General features: G+C 42.3%; 1 protein-coding gene across 6 annotated transcripts in view; it reads right to left on the reverse strand.

Moving 5' to 3' along the window:
- The window catches only part of KLHL3 (kelch like family member 3), a 111,014-nt gene extending 102,699 nt beyond the window's left edge, over positions 1-8,315 (reverse strand). For 3 of the 6 annotated variants that reach the window (XR_012330864.1, XM_033853204.2, XM_073802561.1), the window contains exon 1: positions 7,857-8,314. Coding sequence is in view for 4 of the 6 variants with exons in the window: in XM_033853204.2 (XP_033709095.1) it covers positions 7,857-7,912 (56 nt within the window). In the remaining 2 variants the exon portion in view is untranslated. Of the gene's footprint in view, positions 1-7,856 lie in introns of all 6 variants that reach the window. The other 3 variants (XM_073802562.1, XM_073802560.1, XM_073802559.1) reach the window with 1 other exon arrangement.
- Positions 8,316-23,322: the final 15,007 nt, after the last annotated feature.

Consider the following 23,322-nt stretch of genomic DNA (forward strand, 5'->3'; position numbering starts at 1 on the left):
AATGTCATTGTGCGCATGGCACGTTCTATGTGAAACATCTCACTGGTTCCTCACTGCATCCAGAATAAGCCTCAGAGACCCATCCTGGCCCTGCATAATCTCATCATTGTCCTGAAGACTTCTTGTTACTGAGGTACTAAAATACTCACAATTGCCTTAATAAACCAGGCTCTTTTGCCCTATCCCCACCCACTGTCCCCTATGTCTAGCTCATTCCCACCAGTGCTTCAGACTTCTTGCTGAAGGCCTTCTCTATCATCCTCCACTACCCTGGACTAACTTCCCCTCTTCCGTGTTCCCGCAGTACTCTGTACTTCCCTCTGTATTATACTGTAGTGACCTCTTACTTCTCTGTCTCCTCTTACTTCTTCTCTCCCCCACAGAATGTGTGCTGGTAAATGTGTAAGAGCTGGTTACAAAGAAGGGAGCCCTGATTTGTAACATTTGCCAATTTCCTTGGTGTAAATACCTCCACCATGGCAGATTTCAAGCCACCAATGGGATCTCACTGAACACATGGAGTTGGGAAGAGATGTGCATTATACCACCATATAGTACTTCCACTACACAAGTATAATAGACATAATCTAAAGGGCATAGATATTAGCAAAATAATTAGAAACTGATGAGTCTGTACTACACTTGTTTTTAATATAATTTATTAGTAAGTTACATAATTTAATTTTTAATAAGGGCTGTATTTAATAACTGACTCACAAAATTCTTAAATTTTAACAAACAGCTCCGGCAAGTGGGTGAGTGCTGGCTCTTGCACACCACTGCCCACCCTAGATTTTGAGCTCCATGAGAACCAGGATGGTGCCTTATTTCCCTCTATAGTCTTAACCTCTGGCACATGACATGTGCTCAATAAATGATTACTGAGTAACTGAATGGATGGATAAGTAAATGAGGTATAACGGTCAATTATTCCATCTTTCCTCACATCCCCTCATTAAAGTAATTATAGCTTTATCCCTCTCAACTTCCCCCACCCTCCTCCCCATAGGAGGTACTGGGGGGAGGGGAGGGGCATCCTTAGCCAGTCTAGTCCCCTGCATTGGTGATACAGTATCAGGAGGATGTGGAGGCGGGTGGAGAAGAGAAAGCCAGACTCAACTAGAGTAGAAGGAAGAAAGCAAGAAGGGTTGCCGCTTACTGTGTCAGTTCTCAGGCTCTTTCCATCACTAAGGAAAATCCAGGCAATAAATGGAAAGGAAAGGACAGTAGAAGGCATGTCAGCAAAGCAGGAGACATAAAAACCGCTGAGCATCCAATTGTGCAGAAGTGTTTGGGGGATGTGCCAAACGAGGAGCTCCAGAGCGTCCAGGGTGTGAGAGAATGGGGAGGAGAGGAAATGGGAGTCTAAGAAACGCTGCTGAGGGTTAAAGACTGCATCCCCACTACAAGTCTTCAAGAGATGCAAATAAAGTTCAGGCAGCGTGGGCCACACACACAGAGCCCAAGCACGTTATGGTCAGGCTATAGATGAGACAGAATAAAGAGAGTCAAAGTCACCTAAAGAGGGCAGCACAACTCTGAGTCAGAGTTAAGACTATGCCGAATGCATTAAAATCCCTCAACAAAAATGTCCTTTAGAAAGGGAAATTGAAAAAAAAGAATCAGACTGAGAAAGCCCTTGGTCCAGCTCATCCAACACTATCTATGAAAGATACGATTTAATCATCAGACAATCATTTGGTTCAGCCTCAGGTCAGATCCCTGTTGTGGAACCTGAAACCTATAAACACTCAAATGCCCTAACTCAGTCCCCAGCTCGCAATGGAGGAGCCTCTTGATCAAGTTGGCCTCCCCCATGGTTCTCCTTCAGGAAGCAAGAAAGTGGTAGCAGGCTCTCAGGAACGTTGTGCCAGTAATACTGTTCATCACAAATTAATAAAGTGACACTCTGACTGCTGTACCTCAGTCATGATGAGTTCATCAGCATGACTCCACTACTCCAAGTCTGGGCAGCAAAGGAAACTGACAAGAGAGGATTTCAGAACCTACCAGGCTCTGGGCAAACTGCAGATCTAGCTTATTTCTCAATCCTAAAGTTCAAGGCCAAAATGACCAAATTTAGATGTCTGCATCTGGATGAATGAAGGACCTGGCACTTGAAGACACCCAGGCTGCAGGATTCAGGGTGTGATGGTGCAGTCCTGTCATCAAGAAACACCCCCTACACACAGGCTGCTATAGAGCTCCATATTCTCCTGCACTTTCACAGTGCCACCTCAGTTCACAGCATCAGCTGATTCCCTGCAACGGGACACATGGACACAGAGAAGATAGGTATCAGTAAGCTACAGCTCCTGGGTAACAGTAACAGTTAACATTTACTGAAAGCTTACTTTACCTCTACTATCTCATTTTATCTTCAGAACAACCCTATGAGGTATTATCTCCCGAGGCACTGAGATAAAACTTGTCCAAAAGTCCCACATAACTACTAAGTAGAGAACTGACACTCAAAACCAGGTCTGACTCCAGGGTCTATGCTCTTAATAGCAATGTCCACTGACTTGGGATAATGTCCACAGCCCATCGGCCAATGGGAGCTCAATCCTTATGATCCACTCTCTGAGGGTCTTCATGGTATGGCCAAACCAGGCTAAATGAAAAAGACTGAATCTCCTAGGACCTGTGACATAGCACTGTTTCACTCCACTGATTGTGGGGAACTGCATTACGTACGGGAGTTGATATCATTAATTATACGGAACTTAGAATTTCCACACAAGCCCGTCATGATGCATCAAAGCTGGCCAGCAGCTGCTGCCATTCTTACAATGTGCTCCTTCATAAACAAGCTCAAGAACAGGTATGTTACTAATCACATTCCTAAGAGTCCAATTCACAGATAGCTTCCTTCAAAACCAAGGGGGAAATCTCTTAAGCGGGCTGCATAAAAAATGTAAAACATAAGAGAAACACTTGAGTTCGGACAGATAGAATGAGACAAGGAGAGAGAAAGGCTAAAAGAAAACGCAGTCTCATTATGTGGCATTTTTGGAAGCTAAGCTTCTATTTGGTTTGACTAGGAGAGCTGAGCTCTTCCATGTGTGTGGTTTTGATAGAGGCTACAATAGACTTTCACAAGTTAAAAAGAAAAGTCCAGGAAAGTTGGGCCGAGAGTCTGAAAATCCTTTTAAATTATAAAAAGTTACAGATTTCTAACTTGACAACCATTGAACTTATTTGATAGGGAAAAAAATATCTAAGAACAAAACATGTTCAAGTTATTTTTTACATAGTACATTAATGCTTTTTTAAGTCTAACCTAGTTTTAGGGTTTATCCAGAATTTGAAAAAATTTAGGTCATTCTACAATGGCAAATTTCATCAAATAAAACACTTGCTTTAGAAAACTTACCCCAAAATGTTCTTGTCAGGATGTGTCTTAACAATCTAAAATGTAGTAAGAAGGAGAAGCCTAAAAACCCAAATCTGGGTGTGGGGAAATCAAGAGGTTTCTTTCAACTGACTTTGTTTTCTTGCAGTTGAAAACCTTGCTTCACCAAAAGGTATTTCCAAAATGGAAAATTTGGTTCCATTTATCATGGTTGAAATGCACATATGCTTCAGGCAGCAGTGATGCCGAATAATTTCTACGTAAGTTTCCACCCATGCCTTCTAGGGGTGGGAGAGGGCTGACAGGAAAAGAGAAAGGCTAGGACACTGAACATTTGCTCTTCCCTAGGTCTTGCCAGTGTTACACCTGGCACTGCAAAACTCAGCGTTTGGAGAGTATTGGCTGTGTATGTCATGTTCTTTCAAAAAATATGCTCTATCTATTCCTGATCAAGAATGGAAAGATAAATTCTTGGAGTTCCAGGAGCAGGCTCTCCTCCATAAGGACGAGCCATTCTCCCTCTGAGGACTGCTCACACAAGTTCACAGCACACTGCTGGGCGCACCATGCCCCTCACAATCACGGGCATCCCGATGCTTCTGATGAAGAAAACCACCACAATTTTAAGAAAAATGGACAACGAACTTCCCCTTTTTGTGATGTTTCTTCCAAAAGTTGTGGTTCTCTGCAATTCTTGTGGATATGCCAGAGACTTTGCCTGTAAATTTTTGTAACTGTGGTAAAATATATGTAACTTGAAATTTACCATTTTAACCATTTTTAAGAGTGTAATTCAGAGGCTTTAAGTACATTTATGTTCTTGTGCAACCATGCATTTCCAGAACTTTTTCATTTCCCCAAGTTGAAACTCCATGCCTATTAAGCAGTAATTCTCCATTTTTCTCTCTCCCCAGCCCCTGGCAACCACCATTCTACTTTCTGCCTCTATGAATTTGACCATTCTAGGTACCTCATATAAGTTGGGAATTTATTGTAATCCATCCACAAGGCTGATTTCCAGAAATTAAGTCCCAGTAGCCAGAGCTACTGTCATTTTCAATGTCTATCTGCTCTATACACACACACACAATTTATCACTGTAGTGGCTGAGAGCTGGAGACCCTTTTCCTATGCAAAACAGAAGACAAAGTCATCTTCCTCTGACTGATCAAGGCACAATGATTCTTCACAGAGGGAGATGGGAAACTTGGCATCAGAAGGTCCTGTAGAGAGCTAGAGCGCTTAGGGGATACTGCAAAGGTGAGTGTAAATTCAGTTTCTTCTTAAGATTTTGGCCTGAACAAAGGAGTATCCAGTTCATGGTTCCAAACCACTAAAGCATCCAGATGCCTCAGGGTGTCTATAAAAAGGAGGACAAAGGTAGGTGCTGGTGAATCCTACAAGAGCAAGTGCCACGCCCTGTGTGGTATCTTACTGTGAGGAGACAAGTTTAGGTGGATGGGAGATGATGACCTGATAAGATCTCTCTAATTTTCTCATGGGAACGGTCCCACAAAATCTTCTTTGGATTATAAATATAGGAAGGCCCTAAAATAAGCCCTGGGTACTATCCAAGCACAAACCATGGAGTACAACAGGGCAATAGATGAACACCAACAATAACAGCAACTACCATTTACTGAGTGCTCACGCTGTGCCTGAAAAACTTACTAAATTGCCTCCTTTGATCTTCACAACAACTCTATGAGATATGGAAACGGTCCCTCTACACTGAAAAGAAAAATTAATTCTGAAAAAATGTGACACACTCAAGGTCATACAGTTTATGAAATAGATTTACTGCAAGCTCTGTGTTACCCCAAAGCCCATGATTTTCGTACCCTTATGACAAAGAAAGAAAATTGTTCATCAGAAATCTCTAGGCTGAACATTTTTAATGCTTAAAAACAGCCCCAATTAAGCTTCAGCGGGTTCAGTGTGGAAGAACCAGACTCAGGATCCCTCCAGTCCCCAGAGGTCTGACATGTGATCCTAGGCCAGTCACTCAGCTTCTCTGGCCCTGAGTTTCCCAGGGAACTTGTGAAACAAGGCTACTTCCCCCTCTTCTGCCCCCACCTCAAAGCATTCCATGGGGTCAATTACCTGTGCTGAGATAATAAGGCTGATATCCAAGGATGAACCTATTGGCCAAAGGTTTCAATCACCTCTCTCCTGAGCTTCCTTTTTAGTTATCAGAGCTTCCCACAAAAGTTATCAGCTAATCAGCAAATAATTATCTAACGCCTACTATGTGTGCAGCCACATAGTAGTTAATGTGGAGTATTCAGAGCTATAGGCAGCATCCTTGCCCTTGAGGACCTATCTCCCAGTTTGGGGACTTATAGGAAACAAAAGCACAGAAACTTCTTGTGGGTGGGCCTATTATTCAGTACCCAACTATGGAATTGGAATTAGGAGGAACATCTGCCAGAACCAGAGAAGCTTAGGTTTCCAAGACAAAGTGGAATTTTAAAACAGCCTTGATAGATGAATAACTTTTGGAAAAGTAGAAGCAAAAGGCATTCCAGGCAAAAACAAACTCTGGAAGCTAAGGATCTGAGACTGGATGGAGTACTGTACAGGATGGGTGATCACAAAAGAGACCCACAGATCTCTTGGTAGCAGTATGGGTGAGCACTGGGAATGGAGACTGGAGCCAGATTTCACAAGACTTGAATGCCTGGCAGGGTAAGCTGGTCTTGGAGTGGGAACAAAAGGTAGTGAGCTTGGTGACCTGGTGAACACTGGAAGCTGCAAGGTTTAGATTTCTCTGCCTTTGATAGGAAAAACTAAAAGAACATGTGTGAAAACTAGGTGTTGTAATGCCAAAGACATCAGCTATCCCAGTTGAGAGGCACCAGAGTGTTGAAGAACAAGAGAGCTCCTGGGGGCGAGGACTCATTACATTTCTGAACACAAAACTGAGAACACAATAAGTACCCCAAAATGCTTGGGAAGCAGTACTTTGATCTGCTGCTGCTAGTTTGAAATGGACCTTTCAGCCCCAATATGTAGGCAAATCAAGAATCTCTAAACCTCCATTCACATCACTGCTGCCCTCTGTTGGCTACCAGACCAATAAGAGAAGGTGGGGACACCGTGCACCTCTGTCCCAAGGAAGCAGGCTTTCAGATGCTCTGTCGGCCAGTGGCCACACAGAGTCCAACACTAAGCTCCTGTTGCAAAGGGCACTCAAGGAGAGGCTGTACCAGCACCACACTCAGTCTAAAATGTCCCAATCTCTTCCTGGGAGTCACATCAAGAAACACAATCCCTGGGGGCCTCTTCAGACAAGAGGACACCAAACAATCATGCCAGTTCTAATGGGGTCTAGAGATGTTTAATGACATCATTCTGTCCCATGAGATGGGGCAAGATTTGGGACAATCCATGCAAAAGAAAGTGTACTGAGGTGCTCTCCAGTGTTGACTTAGTGGAACCTGTTATCATTTAACCAGCTGGTTACCATCTGAATCAAACTGGCAACTCAGAGCAGCAGCCCTCCCTCCTCGGCTGTCCACTGCCGTGGCCTGACCGCTCTTGCAGTCTTCTCACCTCAAGGAAAATGGCAAGCCTTGTTCTCTACCAGCCGCAGACCCACAGAATGAAGAGGGGACGTTTTAGCACACAGAGGAATGACCCGCCCCTGCACCACACTGAGCAACTTCACGATGAAAGAATCAGATCCTCAGATAACAGCTTAAAATTTATTAAAATGCATGTGCCTGCCAGGAAACAATCCCTCTCTAGTTAGATCCAGCTCAACAGAAATACTTAAATTTCCATCTGTTAACTTCTATTTCATAAAGAAACCCCTGATGGAAGGAGCAAGAGTTTCTCTAAAGAATATAACTTCCAGTATAATTTGTAAACTTTTCAATGCAAATGGAAGTCAGTTCAGAGCAAGTGTCACCTGAATGGATTTCTCTCCTTCTCACTTGAACTTGTGTGTGTATACAGGTACACACACACACACACACACACACGCACACACACAGTAAGGAAAGACATCAGCTTGGCATGCGTGTTGACAACTTGAGCACTTCAGAGTGAAAATGCAAGCACTCTATGTCAGGCCAGACCTGCTATGATACCAAAAACCCCCCACCCAAGAAAAACCACCCCGGGAAAGCAGCCAGGAAAGGGAAACGCCTCCTTGAAACAGCCTGATTCAGCCCATGCTGAAACTATTCCCGAACACCAGCCAGGAAGTCCCGTCTTTCAGGGTGCTCCGCTGCCCAGCAAACCCAGACCCGCCTCTGTGGAAGCCAGATCTCTGGGGAAAGGGGCTTTCCTGCTCTGACTCTGCTGCCCGCTGGGATCCATCAGTGACCAGGTCTTCCAACCCTGTCTAACCAATGCCAGCGCAAAGCTGGTGGCTGCACCGCGAGCGCACACAAACACACACACACACACACACACACACACACACACACACGTACACACTCAGGCGCGCGCACGCGCGCGCGTGCGTGCACGCACACACTTATACATAACATACCTTTCACCGTCCATTGTGTGAGGCCCAGCCAGGGTGGCAGCCGCTGAACTGTGCATGCACTGGAGGATCCTAGCCCTGTTCTCGTTTCTCCCAGCCAACCAGCGGGAGATCTGATCAGCAACAGTGATTCAGCATGGCTGCAAATGAAGCCTCCTCCCCTCTTGATCCTCCTTCCTCTGACTTACTCGCGGCAGCTTCTACCGCAGAAGCAGCAGCAGCAGAAAATGTCTTACCCAGAGCTCCCTGCAGCCCTTTCAGCTGCTAAAAGCAGCAACCCACTTGCTCCCCCTCCCCCACAGGCTTGCTGCTCCTCTGTCTCCTAGGAACAGCGCAGCGCCAGCAACCCAAGTACAGTGCCACCTTTCCAGCCGCTTCCACATCTGCCCAGGCATCCCCAGCCCAGGCGACTAGCCCACCCCAGTGCCTCCTGCCTCCTCTGCCTAGACTGAAAAGACTCAGGCAGTTCCTCACTAGCCCAAGAAATACGGGCCCCCACCTCCTCCCCTGCCCCCACAGACTACGAGTTCGTCAGCCTGGTCAGATTGCTGGAATGAGGAGGCCCCGCTGTGGCTTACAGTGGACTTTATCCACCTGGGGAAATTGACTTGTAGGTCACATCTCATTTTCCAATTCCTCCTCCCAAAATCTACAGCAGCTCTGAGAGTCTGACAGATGGAGAGAAGTTAGGGCAAAAGAGCCTGACAGAACTGAGAAGAACGCAGAGAGAAATTAGAAAAAGGGAACTGAAACAAATACTATTTTACTACAAGAGGCTAAACTGCAGTAAAACCACCACAATGGTACCACGTACATTTATTTCCCCAGGCCATACCAAAAGACCACAAGTTCTACAGCACAGCCCTAAAGTACCTTCTTAAAGTCTGTCGTGTTGAAATTTAACTTAAGCTGTGGCTCCAACCAGTAAGTCTCCCACTGAATCCCTATCTGCACCCACAGATCTCTCGCACCCTGTAATCTCTAGTTGCTGAGCCTCAATTTTGACCCACCTAATGCAAACACATAATCCTGGGGCACGCTGGAGGCCAGTCTGTACCTCATAGCCACAGTCAAGGGACATAGAGGAAATGGGAATGGCAATCAGCCACTGGTGTTTGGTTAGCCACAAAAATGGGTTAAGAAGCTTCCTTGATGCCTCAGAAAAATCATACATGAGCATCTATATTCTGGGAATTCTCTGGGTCACATCTGTGCTTTTCAGGACCCGTACTGCCACTAGCTGGTTGAGCGACTTTCAGTAAGTCTTTTCTCCACTCTGGACCTCAGCCCCTCATCCATAACATAGGGTCAGACTCTAGAGTCCCTTTTGGCTCTAAAATCACATGATGCTAAAAATGTCTTGAATGTTCCATTTTTCTCCTCATTAGAGTAATCTGTAAGATTGTTTAAGAAGAAATTTTTACTGGACTCCAATGTTTTGAGAGGGCTTCAGGGAGGATAACGTGATGTATGTGAAAGTATGTGGGATGCTTAGTAAACCTATTATAGTTATAATTTTGACCTGATAAATGTCTTCACTGCCAGAAGGCCCTGAAACCAGGGAGGGAGGCTGGACACTGAGGTAACAGAAACTAAGAGTAACTTAAACTTTATACAGCCTCCTGAACTCAAAGTGGCTAATGTGTTACTCTTAAAAATAACCCCCCGCCCTTGACACCGCAATGTTCTCTTAGATGAGGCCATTAGGCCACTACCCAAACTCATTCTTTCTCAAGTGAGAAGAGGCTCGGGTGATTTTATTTACAACCTACAGCCCTGTATCACAACTTCTTCCTTTCACAACAATACCCCTCCTATCTTTCTCCCTCTGCCCTTTCCTCTTCTAATCAGCTTTGTGGCGCTGCTCCAGATATTTCCTCTTGAGGTGAATCACAGGGACCAGAAGCTGAACATCACAAATAAGGAAACTGAATCCCAGAACCCGTGCCAGAGTGCAGACATCCACCAGGAAGACGAGTGGGTGATTCATAAAAGGGACATGAGAATGAGTCTCTCACAACTTCATACCCTCTTTCACAACTTCACCATATAGGAAAGGACGGGGGGAGACTCCCCTGGTATCCAGTGGTAAAGAATCCGCCTTCCAATGCAGGGGATGCGGGTTCAATCCCTAGTCAGGGAACTAAGATCCCACGTGCTGCAGGGCAACTAAGCCCACATGCCACAACTACTGAGCTTGCACGCCTCAACGAGAGAGCCCACGTGCCCTGGAGCCTGCGCGCCACAGCTAGAGAGAGAAAACCCTCACACCACAACTAGAGAGAAGACTGTGCACCACAACTAGAGAGACAACCAAGCAGACCATGGGCTATAAGGAAAAAAGATCCCACATGCCTCAATAAAGACCCCATGTGCGACAACTAAGACCCGACGCAGCCAATAAATAAATAAATAAAACAAATTTTTTTAAAATAAATAAGTAAATAATCCTGTTTATTAAAAAAAAAAGGGGGGGAGAGAACTGTCACATCTAACAAACCAGAGAGAAAATTTTTAAAGATCAGAAAATACTGAAAGGCTGAGCATATTCAGGTTTTAACATACAACTATTGAGAGCCAGTATAAAATTTTTACACAATTTCCTTTGCAACCTACTTTTGCCAAGCTAACCAACATCACTACAACGTATGTGTTGAAACCATAGTGCTACCACCTGCTCACTTTATTCCCCATTCTATCCATGAGAAGTAAGCTGAACAGAGACTACCTAGAGAAGGACATTGAGAAAAGAAAGGCAAAACCAGGGTCAGAGCTGAACCAAGAATCAAAGCCTCCAGACTCCTGGCACAAAGTTGCCACCTAAATCTTCTCTACTATCAGAACTACACTTTACACTTTCTACATTATTATCCAAGTGTTCTCTGGGCCACAGCCTGAACCTGCTTGCTCTAGGCTAACTTTCCTAACTGGACTTCAGATTAAGGAGAGTCACTATTGGATTCTTGCAGTAGAGGAAAGTCAGAGGAACCAAAGTAATCTCTGCCTGGAGGAAGAGGTCCCATCCTTGAATTCCCAGATGTAGTGTCTCACCTCCTTGCTAGCCCTCCTCCCCATACCCAAAGCTTCTCCCACAGCTTACCAATAGTACCCACCTCTCCATCCCAGAGCAATTTACCCAGCCATGTACACCAACTTTGTTCAGCATCCTCCAGCTCTATGTGGCTGAGGAAGAAGCCATGTGAGGAGAAAAAACTTTTATGTGGGTTTGGTGTAGAGAGTTCTCTTCTCCACATCCCATCTCTCTACAAGGAGCCTGTACAGCACAGCTTATCTGGAGGTAGCAAGGCCCATCATTCTTCCTTCTAAGTGTCTTTTTCTTCTTTTCTTGCTTTTATCCTGCTTCTCCAGAGCCTCAGTTCCTCACATGTGCAGGCACCATAACACATACAGTAGCCCCACACCTGCATCAGAACCATCTGCCCAGTGGGTTAAAATTGTAGGCATCAAAGGATCAAAAGATGCAAGGAAACTTTTCAGGGTTATGGAAGTGTTCCATATCTTGACTGTGATGATACTTACACAATTGTATACAACTACTACATTTTATCAAACTAGACACTTAAGTGGGTGAATTTTATTTTATGCAAATTATACCTCAATAAATCTGGGAGAAAGAAAATACTACAGTACCAGGCTCTACCACACACCTACAGAATTGGGGCCCAAGGCACAGGAATTTTAGTGAACTTCATAGGTGACTCTAATACACAGGTAAATGGAAAGACCACAAAGAAAAGAGCTCAGACCAATAGAATCAGACAGACCAGGGTCTGAATATACTTACCAGAAACATGACCCTTAGCAATGTACTTTACAAGTCTCAATTTCCTCATCTGTAAAAAGAAGATAATAATAGTACCTACCTCGCAGTGTTGTTAGGTTTCAAGACTATAAAGCACTTAGCAGAGAGCCTGGCCTGTAATAGGCACTGAGTAACCATTAGCAGCTATTATTTGCATTGCCTATGCCAATGCTACCAAACTATAGCTCTGTGAGTCCTTAGTTTTGAGGTCAAGAAGAAAGTCAACCAGGGTAACTTGTGCCAGGAAGCCCAGCCCTGGGCCTCTCCTAGAGCCATTCAGTGGTCACTATTACCAACAGGCCACCAAGAGCCAGGCAAGACCAAAGCTAAATCAAGACCCACCCACACCTGTATCACCAAAAGTTTCCCTTAGATTCTGGACCACTTGATGAGAGTAGACTCCCCCTGTAGCTGCTTAGCATGCCCCCAGCACAGGAAGCCAGGCAGAAAATGAAAAGGAATTTGAGGTCCAAAAAAGTCAAAAGGTAAAGAGAACAGCATATTATCCAGAGAGATGCTTGGCTTCCCTCAGGACTCCTCCCGTGAAGTAGAAGAACCCATGCCCTGAACATATTCAAGACAATAATTACCCGTGGCACCTGTGTTGCACTTTAAAGCTCACAAAGTTCTTCATGTCCCTCATCTCCTTGGACTTAAGATAACATCCCCTGAATAGTAATAACAGCTCCCATACCTTAACATTTTACTCTGGGCCAGACTCTGTACTCAAGACTATACATATACCCCTCTCATTTAATCCTCACAACAACCCTGTGAGAAGGGACTATTATCCCTGTTTTAAATGTGAGGTGTACAGAAATGAAACAGATTTTTGTATATTGACTTTTTATCTTGCAACTTCACCGAATTTTATTAGTTGTGACAATTTTTTGAGAGAGTCTTTAGGGTTTTCTATATATAATATCATGTCATCTGCAAATAATGATAGTTTTAATTCTTCCTTTCCAATTTGGATGCTTTTTACTTTTTTCTTGCCTAATTGCTTTGGCTAGGACTTCCAATACTATGTTGAATAAAAGTGGTGAGAGTGGGCATCCTTGTCTCATTCCTGATCTTAGAGGAAAAACTTCCAGCTTTTCATCTTTGAATATGAAAATATATGGCCTTTATTATATTGAGGTACATTCTCTCTATACCCACTCTGTTAAAAGTTATTATCATAAATGGATGCTGAATTTTGTCAAATGCTTTTTCTGCTTCTATTGAAATGATCATATGATTTTTATCCTTCGTGTTGTTAATGTGGTGTTCCACAATGATTGATTTGAAGATGTTGAACCATCCTTGCAATCCTGGAATAAATCCCACTTGATTATGGTGCATGATCCTTTAAATATATTGCTGCATTCAATGTGTTATTATTTTGTTGAAAATTTTTACATCTATGTTCATTAGGAATATTGGCCCATAATATTTTTCTTGTGGTGTCCTTGTCTGGTTTTGGTAATAGGTTAATGCTGGCCTCCTAAAATGAGTTTAGTAGAGTTCCCTCCTCTGTTAGAATTAATAAATTCAGTAAAGTTGCAGGATACAAAATCAGTACACAAAACTCTATTGCATTTCTATATACTAATAACGAAGTATCAGAAAGAGAAATATGGAAAAATACCACATTTACAGTTGCATCCAAAAAACCCAAAGTATCTAGGAATGAATTTAACCAAGGAGGTGAAAAACCTGTATATTGAAAACTACAAGACATTAATGAAAGAAATTGGAGAAGACACAAATGAATGGAAAGATATTCCATGCTCGTAGATTGGAAGAATCAATATTGTTAAAATGTTCATACTACCCAAAGAAATCCACAGATTTTATGCACTCTCTATCAAAATTTCAATGGCATTTTTTACAGAAATAGAACAAATTATCCTAATATTTGAAATAGAACAAATTATCCTAAAATTTGTATGGAACTACAAAAAATCCCCAAATATCCAAAGCTATCTTGAGAAGAAAGAACAAAGCCAAGCCATCACATTCCTTGATTTCAAACTATATTACAAAGCTATACTAATTAAAACAGTATGGGGCTTCCCTGGTGGCACAGTGGTTGAGAGTCCACCTGCCGATGCAGGGGACACGGGGATCGTGCCCCAGTCTGGGAAGATCCCACATGCCACGGAGCGGCTGGGCCCGTGAGCCATGGCCACTGACGCTGAGCATCCGGAGCCTGTGCTCCGCAACGGGAGAGGCCACAACAGTGACAGGCCCGCGTACCGAAAAAAATAAAAAAAGATGGGCAGAACATATGAATAGATGTTTTTCAAAAGAAAACATACAGATGACCAACAGGCACATGAAAAGATGCCCAACATCATGGAAATCATGCATCATCATGAAAACGCAAATCAAAGCCACAATGAGATACCACCTCACACCAATCAGAAAGGCTATATCAAAAAGATAAGAATGGTACTGATGAACCTAGTTGCAGGGCAGGAATAAAGAGGTAGACATAGAAAATGGACTTGAGGACATGGGGTGGGAGGGCGAAGGGTGAAGTGAGAGTAGCATCGACATATATACACTACCGAGTGTAAAATAGTTGGCTGGTGGGAAGCAGCAGCATAGCACAGGAAGATCGGCTCAGTGCTTTGCGATGACCTAGAGGGGTGGGATAGGGAGGGTGGGAGGGAGGCTCAACAGGGAGGGGATATGGGGACATGTGTATGCATATGGCTGATTTGCTTTGTTGTGTAACATCAACTAATACAGTATTGTGAAGCAATTATATAATAAAGATCTATTAAAATTTTTTTTTAAAAGATAAGAAGCAAGTGTTGGTGAGGAGATGGAAAAAAGGGAACACTTGTACACTGATGGTGGGAATTTAAACTGGTGCAGCCAATAGGGAAAACAGTATGGAGGTTTATCAAAAAATTAAAAATGGAACTACCACATGATCCAGTAATTCCACTTCTGGGTATATATCTGAAGAAAACGAGGGATTTCCCTGGTGGTGCAGTGGTTAAGAATCCGCCTGCCAATGCAGGGACACGGGTTCGAACCCTGGTCTGGGAAGATCCCACATGCCGCAGAGCAACTAAGCCCATGTGCCACAACTACTGAGACTGCGCTCTACACCCCACGAGCCACAACTACTGAGCCCACGTGTCACAACCACTGAAGCCCGCACGCCTAGAGCCCATGCTCCACAACAAGAGAAGCCACCGCATGAGAAGCATACACACCTCAACGAAGAGTAGCCCTTGCTCGCTGCAACCAGAGAAAGCCCGCGCAGCAACGAAGACCCAGCGCAACCAAAAATAAATTGATTCTTTAAAAAAAAAAAAAAAACGAAAACACTAACTCAAAAAGATGTATGTACCCCCATGATCATTGCAGCATTATTTACAACAGCCCAGATATGGAAACAACTTAAGTGTCCATCTATGGATGAATGGACAAAGATGATACACACACACACACACACACACACACACACACACACACACATATATACACACCCAGAGCGATATTATATAGCCATAAAGAACATTAAAATGCTGCCATTTGTGACAACATGGATGGACATCGAGGGCATTATGCTAAGTGTAATAAGTTAGAGAAAGACAAATACTGTATGATCACTCATATGTGGAATCTAGAAAATTTTTTTAATTAAAAAAAAATCTCACAGATACAGAAAAGAGATTGGGGGCTTCCCTGGTGGTGCAGTGGTTGAGAGTCCGCCTGCCGATGCAGGGGACAGGGGTTCATGCCCCGGTCCGGAAGATCCCACATGCCGCGGAGCGGCTGGGCCCGTGAGCCATGGCCACTGAGCCTGAGCGTCCGGAGCCTGTGCTCCACAACGGGAGAGGCCACAACAGTGAGAGGCCCGCGTACCGCAAAAAAAAAAAAAAAAAAAAAAGAGATTGGTGGTTGCTAGAGGCAGGGGTTGGGGGAGGGAGAAATGGGTGAAGGGGGTCAAAAGGTAAAAAGAAAAATGTTTTTCTTTTCAAAAGTAATGCAGTAAATATAAGCTCGACTGGAACATAAATAAACAAATAAATGTGAGGAAACTGAGGTTCTGAGACTTACAAGGACTTGACCACAGCCCTATAGGTTTGAGCCCAGGTCTCCCTGACCTCAGAGACCATTACTAACTACTGTGCTTGGCAGGCACTACCCCTATCTTACTACCTTCATTCTAGAGAAAAGCCAGCTGAGGCTGAGAGAAAGCAACTGGCTCAAGATCACTCAGTGAGTTGGTGGCCAAGTGGGGCGTGGGACCAAATCCTCAGATGCCTGGCCTAATGCCCTCTCCACCTCACCTGAAGATGGGGAACAACAGCATTTGAACCCCTAAAGATATTAACACAAGCTGGCATCCAAGGCTCCCAACACCTACTATTATAAAGTCCTTAACGCTGGATTCCTCTGGTCCCTTAGCTTACCAAGCAGGCCTAGCCAAAGATTGCTCTTGAGGAAAGCTGGAGGCACATCACTGGACCCCGGGTGAGTCAAAGAAAAGCCAGACCAACTATAGCAGCAAGCAGGGTGCTTCACACAGGCCAGCACATCGCAAACACTTGTCTTTCCGGGTCCCCCTAAGAATTCCATCCTCTCTCTAATCTTCAACCTGCAACTGGTGCCCTCTGCTGGTAAATATGTGCATATCTTTATGAGAAAAGCAAAACCTAATGACTACATCAATGGCTTAGGCAAGGTTCAAAAATCTGCTTCCTTCAAGAATAAGTATTAATTCCTACTTACAACTTTTTCATAGGTACTTGCAACTTTAAATTGACTGCATCAGTCCTCTATCTGCTGCCCCTGTCTCATCTCTCTAGTCCTTTCCATTCTGGTTACAAAGAAAGCTGAGCTGTTTTTTACATGAAGAGGTAAAATACAGATGAGACGTAGCCCCAAAGTCAAGAATACAGGGATGCGTATATGGGTGAGGTCAGGTCTGCCCATCTAGCAGGTACAGAGAACTGAGGCAGGCACATGGTTAAAGTAATGTAAAACCCATGAGAAAGTATGCTCAGACATTCTGGTCACTCTCTGCCTTCATACGACTGCATGCTTATAATTCAGTCTCCCTGAATATCTTACTCTGTCTATGTGATGGGTTGTACCAGGAAGCTGCCACATAAATTCTACAAGAATAGAATGCCAGAGAGCTTACAAACTGATTGGGGAAACTGCACATGGACACATATAAATAATGGTAGAAAACAAGAGACTCAAGAGAAATGAAGAAGAGGTACTACGGGAACTCAGTGGAGTAAGAGACAGCTTCCAGTTTGAGGAAGGAGGGAGTAGGACACAGGAGTAGATATAAAGTTGTGAATTTAGTAAATAATTCCATGGGGCTTTAAAAAGAGTATTCGTAAGTGTAAATAGTTTCAACTGGATAATTTCAATTTCTCATGATTTCACTTAAAATTTTTAAAAATAATTTAAAAGGGTTAATTGTTTAATCTCACTACTTTAATACACTGACATACTATATTACACTAAATACATATTATTATTGCATATTTTATTATAATTTTTATTGTGGTAGAATATACATAAAATTTACCATGTCAACCTTTTTTTTTTTGCCAACAAGATTATTTTTTTTTGCAGGCATTTTTTATTTTTTTAATTAATTTTTATTGGAGTATAGTTGCTTACATCAACATTTTTAAGGGCACAATTCAGTGGCATTAAGTACAATCGCAATGTTATGCAACCATTACCACTATCCATCTCCAGAACTTCATCATCCCCAAAGAAACTCTGTACCCAGTGAACAGTAACTTTCCATTCCCTCCTTCCCCAAGCCCCAGGTAACCTCTATTTTACTGTCTCTATGAATTTGCCTATTCTAGATCCCTCAGATAAGTGCAGTCATACTTGTCCTTTTGTGTCTGGCTTATTTCACTTAGCATAATGTTTTCAAGGTTCATCCATGTTGTAGCATGTATCAGAATTTCATTCCTTTTTATGGCCGAATAATATTTCACTGTATGTAGATAAGACATTTTGTTTATCCATTCACCTGTTGATGGCCAATGGATTTTTAATATCCCACATTTTCACAGAGCACAATTTAGTAAACATTTCCCTAATGTTTGACACACATCAGTTTCCAATCTCTTGCTATAGATGTTATAATGACCATTTTTGTGCAATGACTTTTTCTTTCACTGAATTGTTTTCTTAGGTTAAATTCCTAGTATTGGAGGGCTAGAGAAAAGATATGGATACTTTAGTGGTTCCTACCAAATAAATCCATATTTACCCTCCTCACTCATCATCTTTTCCAGCCTGATGGAGAAGTTACTGTCTGCAATTTCAGTTACAAAAGTACAAAACTGTGATTAAACTCAACTGAAGACAAGCAAACAAACAGTTCCACCAAATGAAAATAAAAGCTTTCAAGCTCATGAACATATGGATCCAGAGATTTGAAGGGAACTGGTTGTGACTCTGAAGTCAGCAATAAATAGAAATTCAGAAGAGCTATGTCAAATGGGCATTTTTGCCACAATCTCCCTTCTGTGACCCACGTTTCATATTCTCCATACCAAAATCTTACTTCATGATGAAAACAGAATAACTTCCTTCCAAGGGGAGTAATACAAAGCAGTTAAATCAGACCATCTCGTTACACATTTCATTGCAGTGTATACAGGCAAAGTGTGATCCTTCTAACACACTGACATACCTACACCTGTTGTCAGATGCTGTTGCTTCTAGTAGCTGTACTTCCTACCTCCCTAAGGAATTATTTATGGTGCCTATGTCAACAACTGCCTTCACTAAGATTACTTTAAAGATCTTTACAAAGCAGTCCTTTTTATAAACTTGCTTACAAAGGATTTACATGGTGGCGGTGAGTCTCCACATGCTCAAAACTGCTAGAAGCTGCAATAATGAAAAGACCTAGAGCTTTTGGAAAAAATGAAAGGAATTAACAAAGCAGAAAGTGCTCAAAAGAGCTCTCCACTAGACACAGAGCTGACTGACCTACGTGATAGGTTTTCCAAAACTGCAACTTCTACCCGCAACCTGATGTTTTCCACTTAACTTGGTTACACACACACACACACCAAAAAAAAAAAAAAAAAAGTTAGCTGTTTCAGGGGTTCCCAAGTACAACACCAGGTTCAGAGACGAACTAAAAAGAACTCACAGAACTCAGTACTGCTAAGTCTTACACTCACAGATAAAGTTTACTACAGACACACAGTGAAGATACACAGTAGGATCATTTGGAGAAAAGACACAGACAGTCTGGAGGAACCCAAGTGCAGGCCTCTTTATGGTCTCTCTGACCATGAGGGGTCACACAGAATACACTTGTGTGTCATGTTTCTGTCCAAGGACTAAGTCCTCCCAAGTTTTATAGGTACCCGCTGCCTAGCACCTATCAAAGCTCTAGAGTCCCAGAAGGAAGGCGGTATTTAGCATAAATCATACTGCTTGCACAGTCTAGACACTGTGAACCACCTTCATCAGTTAGGGAACAGTGGGAACACTCCCTAAATCCAAGTGCCCAGGCAAGGGCCAATCTTGCAAGTAGTTCCTTCTAAAGACAGCACATCACAATTAAAGCTTCATTTCAGCCAAAAAGAATAACCTCTCTCTCAAAAAAGCAGATGCCTATAATAGAATTAAAGAGACTGTGGGTCTTTTTACACCTTAATCCAAATTGTTCTGATTGCTTTTCTCATAAACCCTCATCAAAACCAACCATAACAACTAAAGGAATAGAAATTTTGTTCTAAGAAAATCAGAGAGAATCTTTTAAAATTCAAGGCAGATCATGATCCTCCTCTGCTCAAAACCGTGAAATGGTTCACCAATCATGTGGTAAAAGCCAAAATCCTTACAACAGTTTACAAAGCCCTTTCTTTTGTGATCAGCTACTCCTTTGCTTCTCTTCCCTCAACTCCAGCCACCCTGACCAACTTGCTCTTCCTCAAAAAGTCCAGGCACAATCCTGCCTCAGGGCTTTTGCTCTTCCTAAGCCTCTCCCTGGAATGCTGTTCCCCTAAATATCTACACTGCTCACTCCCACATTTCCTTCAAGTCTCTGTTCAAATGCCACTTTCTCAGAGAGAACTACCCATACCACCCCATTTTAAATTGCACTACCTTCACAAACATCCTGCCCTGCAGCACTCCCAGCTCCTTAGCCTAATTTTTCTATACCACACATCATTTTCTAAATGCCATATAATTTATTATGCTTCATTATCTGTCTCCCCCCCACACTAAAATATAAGCTCTACTGAGGGCAAGGATTTTTGTCTCTTGTTCACTGCTGCATTTCCAGCTGAATCACGAAGGAGAGAAGTCATACATTTAACCTGACATAGTAGGAGACAGGGAGACACTGAATTTCAAACAATGTGGGAAAACTCATGACCGGTGGGGAGAGTAACTTAGTGCAAATAGCTAGATCTTCAAGTTTGGTGGTGCCTGAGAGATCAAGTCACTAGAAAACGTGGAAGGGATTAAATTTTTTTTCACTGAAAGGATGACAACAGATGGCACATTCAAACAGGGTTATTAAAGAGTTTTAATAAAAGGAACTATTTACAAGGATGTGGGCACAGTTAAGGAAAACCAACAAGGTTTGGTGAACCGTCTTGGGGCTAGAAAAAGGGAGCCTGAAGTAGCAATAGGATGGAGTGGTTACCAGAAGCCAGAAAAGACCCAGAGCTGTAAGGGAGGGCCACTGGAGCAGACCTGTAGCCCCCGTTAACCTGTTTGCTGAGTATGTGTACTTGGGAGACAGGGGGAACAAATATCTTGACCTCGCCTTTCTGTCACTCTCCAGAGCTCCTGTTGGTTTCTCCCACTGTCCAAACTCAACATGAAGCCAAAGAAGAGACTATACAGTTCTTTAAGAATCAACCTTCCAAGAACACAAAGCGAGAAATAGAAAGGTATGGAGTGAATCAGGAAGGGCAAAAAGAGAATATGCAGCAGAGATAACCATTTTGTAAAGCTATCTGCAAAACACACAATGCTTCAATGTGTTTACCAGCATCTTCAACTTGCTATGTTCAAACCTTCCTTCTAAATCTCCTCTTCCCATTTTCGGGGACATCACCATCCTCCTACTCACACAGTAATTCTGATTCAACTACTCCCTCTTCCTTATTCCCCCCCATATCCGATCATTTGCCAATTATACTTTCACAACTTCCCTCAAATTCCCTTTCACTCTATTGCCAGTACTACTTCTTTGTTCATGCTCTCATTTTCTTACCTGGTTAACATCAGCTGTCTTAAAGTCCTTACCACCTGAAACATCACTCAAATGCCATCTATTATACTCAGTGTCATTGATTAATCTTTCTAAATTACAGTTCTACTACCACTATTGTTTCTCAAAAACCTTTAGTGACTTCCACCGACCGCCAGATAGACTACTCAAAGACCTCAGTAATATGGTCCCAACTTTTCCCAATTTATTTCCCACAACTCTCCTTTACCCTTAATACAAATTAGCCACTTGTATTTGGAAGCTTCAATTGTAAAGGAAGTTTTGTGCAGACTATGGCCATTGGAATCAGACTTGGATTCAACTCCCAGCTCAATCATTTCACCAGCTGGGTGGCCTTGGGAAAGTTTCTTAACCTTTCTGAGATGAGCTTCAGCTACCTTACCTGTGAAGCAGAAGGTTACTGAATGGATCCAGTGAGAACATTTGCAAATGTACTTAGTACAATGTTTAGCACAGAGTAGGCATGCCAGTATCTCTGCCTATTTGTCCCTCTACCTGAAATTACCTCTTTCTCCCCTCACCTTCTCTATGTGGCCAATTTTTTAAGTGAAATACCCCATCTTCCTCAATGCTTTTCTTGATCTTTCTTCCTACCTGGAAGTCACTCTCAACACATTATTTATATCTTTCTTATAATAACAAATAAACACACACAGCTAACACGGTTCATACCTCTCCTACTAGAGGTGAAGCAGCAGAGGTATAGAGGGTTCCCACATCCAAGCTCACCCAGCAAATCAAGAGAAAGGCCTAGGTTAAAAACAAACCTCAGATACTGAGTGCTCTACGGACTACATACACATGTCACTACTTTTTTTAAGACAGTTATTCATTCACCTCGTTAACTGTGCAAATACCTTGTGGTTGAGGTGGGGGTGAAAAAAGGTACACCTTCTGCCTGTCACATCCCTTATCAGAAGTATAATATTAAAATTACTATATACCAGAGATGACATTATGCCCTTTACATGTATTCTTTCACTGAATTCCTTCAACAACTCTGAGACAGGTATTAATAGTAGTCTCTCCTTTTTAAAGACAAGGAAACTGAGGTTCAGGCCAATTAGCTCAAGATCATGGAACAAGGTGACCGGGTCAAGAAAAGAACCTGTTCTACCTGATACCAAAATGTATGTCCTTAAGGACTATGAAATACTAAATGAGACGCCTACTGAGGCAAATTACATTTGCAACATAAGCATCAGAGAAAAAAATATACCTTTCATATTGTATCCAAATAACAAGTAACCAATAAACGAGTGAGACAATTTTAATCAGAGGATATATACTAAATGACAATGGGACTAACTCCAATTTGTTTGTATGGTGTGAACAATCTGAGATGATGCCACGATGCTGAAAAAGATGCAAGATTTCAAAAGAAACAGAATTCCCAACAGAATGCAAGTTACATGAAGACAGGAACCGTGTTAGTCTTACAGCTGTCTATCTCCAGATCCTAGATGTGTTTTGCACAAAGAAGGTAATCAATACCTAATGAAACTGACAGTAAACACTGGGAAATAAGCATACTGTCCAAATGGTACAAGTTCACATCAGATAATTTTAGAACAGGAGACCATGACACAAACCCATTACAGGTAGAATTTTTATTTTTTTAAGCAAACCTTACAAAGTGGTAAAAGAATCAAAGGGGCCAAAGAAAATCTGCCTGAGTAGAGAATGGAGCACAGAACTGGGGAAAAAAAAAAAAAAAGGAATCTTCTTGAATCCTTTTTTCCTCTCTGAAGATTCAAATCATTCAGCTCCAGGTGCACGTTTAAAAAGTATATGGAATAGGTCAGTACATAAGAGACTCAACTGCCCTTTTTAGCCTTCCTATTATGGGATTCCTTTCTCAAAAGCAGCTTTCTGATATCTTTTTTATGATAAATGTTTTATCTGGTAGCATTTAACTTCTCATTTAGGAAGAATCTGAAGCTCACCCACAAGTAGGCTCCAAATGTCAAAGACTAATTTTCCCAAACCAGTTGCGTGCCTCTCTTGAAAATGAGCAATAAGTCATATTTCCCAACGAGATACTTCCACAAATTATATTTAGGAAGAGGCTATATTTAAGCACCAAGAACATTCAGGATGTGCTAAGCTCAAATTCAATTTGAAGCTAATAATTCATGCCCACTTATTATTCTTCAGACTAACCTTGCCTCCCCACAAATTATAAAACTGTTAATTTTTAAAACAAAATTTACAGTACATATTAAGCTTTCAATTATAGCAAATTAAGTTTTATCAGAACTGTTTACTGCAAAAGTTACTAACAAAACTGTATTTTAAAATCAATAAGTCAAAATATAGGGAAGACATATTAAAGGAAGAAAATGGAGAAAGAATAGTGAGAATACTGTTAACTATGGCTTAATAAA

This window comes from Tursiops truncatus, chromosome 3 (genome assembly GCF_011762595.2).
Source record: "Tursiops truncatus isolate mTurTru1 chromosome 3, mTurTru1.mat.Y, whole genome shotgun sequence".
In the NCBI taxonomy this organism is placed as follows: domain Eukaryota; kingdom Metazoa; phylum Chordata; class Mammalia; order Artiodactyla; family Delphinidae; genus Tursiops; species Tursiops truncatus.